This window comes from Anoplophora glabripennis, unplaced genomic scaffold, assembly GCF_000390285.2.
Source record: "Anoplophora glabripennis isolate ALB-LARVAE unplaced genomic scaffold, Agla_2.0 scaffold7253, whole genome shotgun sequence".
Classification (NCBI taxonomy): domain Eukaryota; kingdom Metazoa; phylum Arthropoda; class Insecta; order Coleoptera; family Cerambycidae; genus Anoplophora; species Anoplophora glabripennis.
The window spans coordinates 1-3317 of NW_019423329.1; the positions used below are offsets into that span (position 1 = coordinate 1).

At 33.1% G+C, this 3317-nt stretch overlaps 1 protein-coding gene across 1 annotated transcript; it reads right to left on the minus strand.

Moving 5' to 3' along the window:
• Positions 1 to 101: 101 nt before the first annotated feature.
• On the minus strand, positions 102 to 2002 carry LOC111693053 (the record flags this gene model as incomplete). The annotated part of the gene is made up of 3 exons (XM_023457189.1): positions 1831 to 2002; positions 450 to 716; positions 102 to 165 (listed from the first exon to the last, which is right to left on the minus strand). Coding segments are annotated over exons 1-3 (503 nt in total), but the record flags the coding sequence as incomplete, so codon positions are not given.
• Positions 2003 to 3317: the final 1315 nt, after the last annotated feature.

Genomic DNA, 3317 nt, shown 5'->3' on the forward strand with positions numbered 1-3317 from the left:
CCGTGTCCACTAGCTGTAACGTATCATGTTCGGTGTTACGTTACGGGGCATTTGACACAAATGGATACCCGCCTTTAGGGTGCGTTTACATGGAGACTTACAATCTTAAGATCGTCAGACCTGGCTCTAGAGCGGGCAGCTTTGATTTGGACTCTTTTATTAAATCTAAATAAAGAATTAACAATTTGATAATCTTAAGCAGATCTTTCCCAACTCGACCTATTTTGTTGTTTTTTCAACAGCAATAAAATATTTTTTTTTGAGGTTTGATCTCTCTGTAGTTCTCTATCTCTGTAGTTTCCATGTTTTGAATACAGATGATAATCTTCACACTAGGGTGTCCCGCATAAGAACCGACACAGGGGAGGTGCATGTAGGGGTGTCCAAAATATTGTAATTTACTTACAAACTATATTATATAGGTAATATANAAACCGATGTTTTAGCACCGGTAAGTAACACAGTCTCTACTATATCCTCGTCAGTTCCACTGACTTCATCATTTTCATAAGAGAATTGGGTCCCGTCGTCTTCTTGGTTTTGATGAGTAGCCTTTCCCGACTTCCTTCTTCTGTTTAACGATTGAAGTAAGAACGATAGTGCGTCGGCGTACATATACTTCTTCTTCTTTACAACCGGATCTCCATTATTTACCTGATTCATGTATTTACCGAAACTATCCCTCATATGTCTCCATTTAGTTTTCATCTCTTTCACTGTAAAAAAGAGAAAAACTGATCAAGTGAATGAGCAAGAAGGTAAAGACTTATACCAAAAGGATAAGTTAAAAGATTGATTCTGTGAACTTATTTGTGCCTAACCAAAAACATATACTGAAAACCGTCCATGATTTCATTAAAAACAGTGACAATGACCTTCCACAGATATATAAGATAAACAATATTGATTTTTGTATAAGTGTTACGGTGATTTTAGTGAAATCACGAAGAGTCATCTACTTTTTTGTCGTTTCATTCCCTTCTCCTCATCAAAGAAATGGCTGCTGAAGTGTACCCAACAAGATCCACAGTTTACACGACATATTTTCTATGGGCTATGTTTCTGACCACTTCAAGCACAACGTCGATTTTCAACAAACCTTCGGCAGGGCTAAAAGGCAACAAGTAACGTTGTCGCGAGACACCATATGAAGAATTGCAAAGATAATCACTTGAAAAAATTTTAACAATGCTTCAAGAACCAGCCCTTTGGAGCAAAACAATATGAGTATTATGGAACTTGGCATACGGTCAACCAATTAATACAGAATACGCTTCAATGTTGTATTTTTTATTTTATATATATTTTTCTTTTGGCTCTTATGAACGTTTCTCGGTGTGAACACCTTTTTTTGAAAAATCCAAATAATAAATCACTCTGTATATGTACATCCTTTGGATATATAATGATGGTATTTATATGGATTCAATAAAAGCTTTTAAGATAAATGTTTACCTGGTTGGATTAAAAATTTTGAGGTTTTTTCTCTATGCTTCGGAAGTAGACCGTTAATTAAAGTTGCTACAAATATCACAGGCGCGTATTAGGGAAATTTAACTGGTACCCTTAGTATAAATTTTAAATAGGTACCTTTTACCCAACGCTGTTTCAGAAAAAAATTCAATTAATACGTAGACATGAATATTAATAATAATAAAATGCTCAACTAAATACATATAAACAAATACTAAAAAATACCGCTAAAAAATAATTATCGACAACTTTTGTGGTTGACCTTTTCAAAAACAACTTTAGCAAAATATAATTGTACTTCCATTACTATTTATGTTTAGAATATGAACGTGTTTTAATTTTTAATGTTTTCCTTACCTTGTTCTTGCTTTTCTTCATCTGATATTTCATCCCATGCGTCGAACATTATTTCTCCTATAGCAATCCAACTGTCTTCCTTTAAATTACGATCAGTGTACTCTTTACAACCCCTTTTCCATATCGAGGGATGGTCTTGTATACACTTAATAAATTTGTCTTTGTTAAACATATCAAATTCGAGAAAATAGTTTTCAAATAACCGTAATCTGCGAACGTTATAGTTTAACTGAACGCTACAATCTTGCTCTCCCGTCGACCCGACTTCCCGTTTGCCGGCAACATGTTGCGGTCGCAAGCGGCGATTGCGTTTTTACCACATACAGGGTGTCAGGTGGTTAAATTTCGCGATTTCAACGCGATAGCTTTGGTCGAAATAAAAAATAAAATATGTATTTTATATATATATATATATAAAGTTGCACCCCTGAGGAGTTATTAGACCCTAAATTTCGAAAAAAAATTAATATCTGCAACACTTTACCGCAGAAGAACCAAATTTGGTACATGATTTAGGTTTATTACCGGTTTTCTTTGACTATGATTTAAAGTTAATTGAAGCACTTCAAGGTGTTCATTGGGGTGACTCGCCCCTAAAATTGTACCGAACTTTTTTTTTCATTGACCGAATTAAAAAATAGTAATATTAATTCACAGCAGAATTTAATTTTTAACATTTCTTTTACTCCTGTTAAATTTTAAAAAACTTTATGGTTTTCAAGAGAAACCGTATTAACTGAAACAAGATGTTAACAGTGTTTATTAGAAAATAAAGAGTGACCGCAAAATCCGCCTAGTTTTGAGACTTTGACAGAGGCGACAGGAAAAATCCTAAAAATATTATAAAAATATCCAAAAACTCGTCATGAAACATTATTTAGGGGTTGAAAAGACAAAAAAAGTGAACAAATTAAGAATCATCAACAGTTGTAAAACCCCAAATATTTCTGTTGTTATCAAAATAATATTATGAACGTGAAAATATCTAATTTCGTATTTGATACGATCTTGTCCGAACTGAAAATCAACCCTTAATATCCCTAAAGGGGTGAAATCATCCCCTAAAGGCCTAAAAATGCAAAAAATATATTAAAAGTTACAATTTTTTTCTTTTTCTTTTATACGTGATAATTGAACCGTTAATAACCCACAATCACTAGATCCGAAGGAAAATACCCCTAAATGAGGGTAAAACCACCCCGAAGTTCAACCATCGGCTTCAAAGTACATAAAATAATTATAATGTATGAAAAAATAATGTTTCGAAATACATTCATTAGAGTAATTTATACACAAGTACTCCCATACATTATCAATCATTTTTAAAAATAATCATCTCTCTCAAGAGGTAAAATCATCCCCCAAATATACAAAAATTCTTCTTATGTGAAATTTGGGACACCCCATATATGTTTAATGCATACATTTACATACAGCATACACAAATATAACTGGGTTCTCGAAAAGTGGCGCATTATTTATACCTA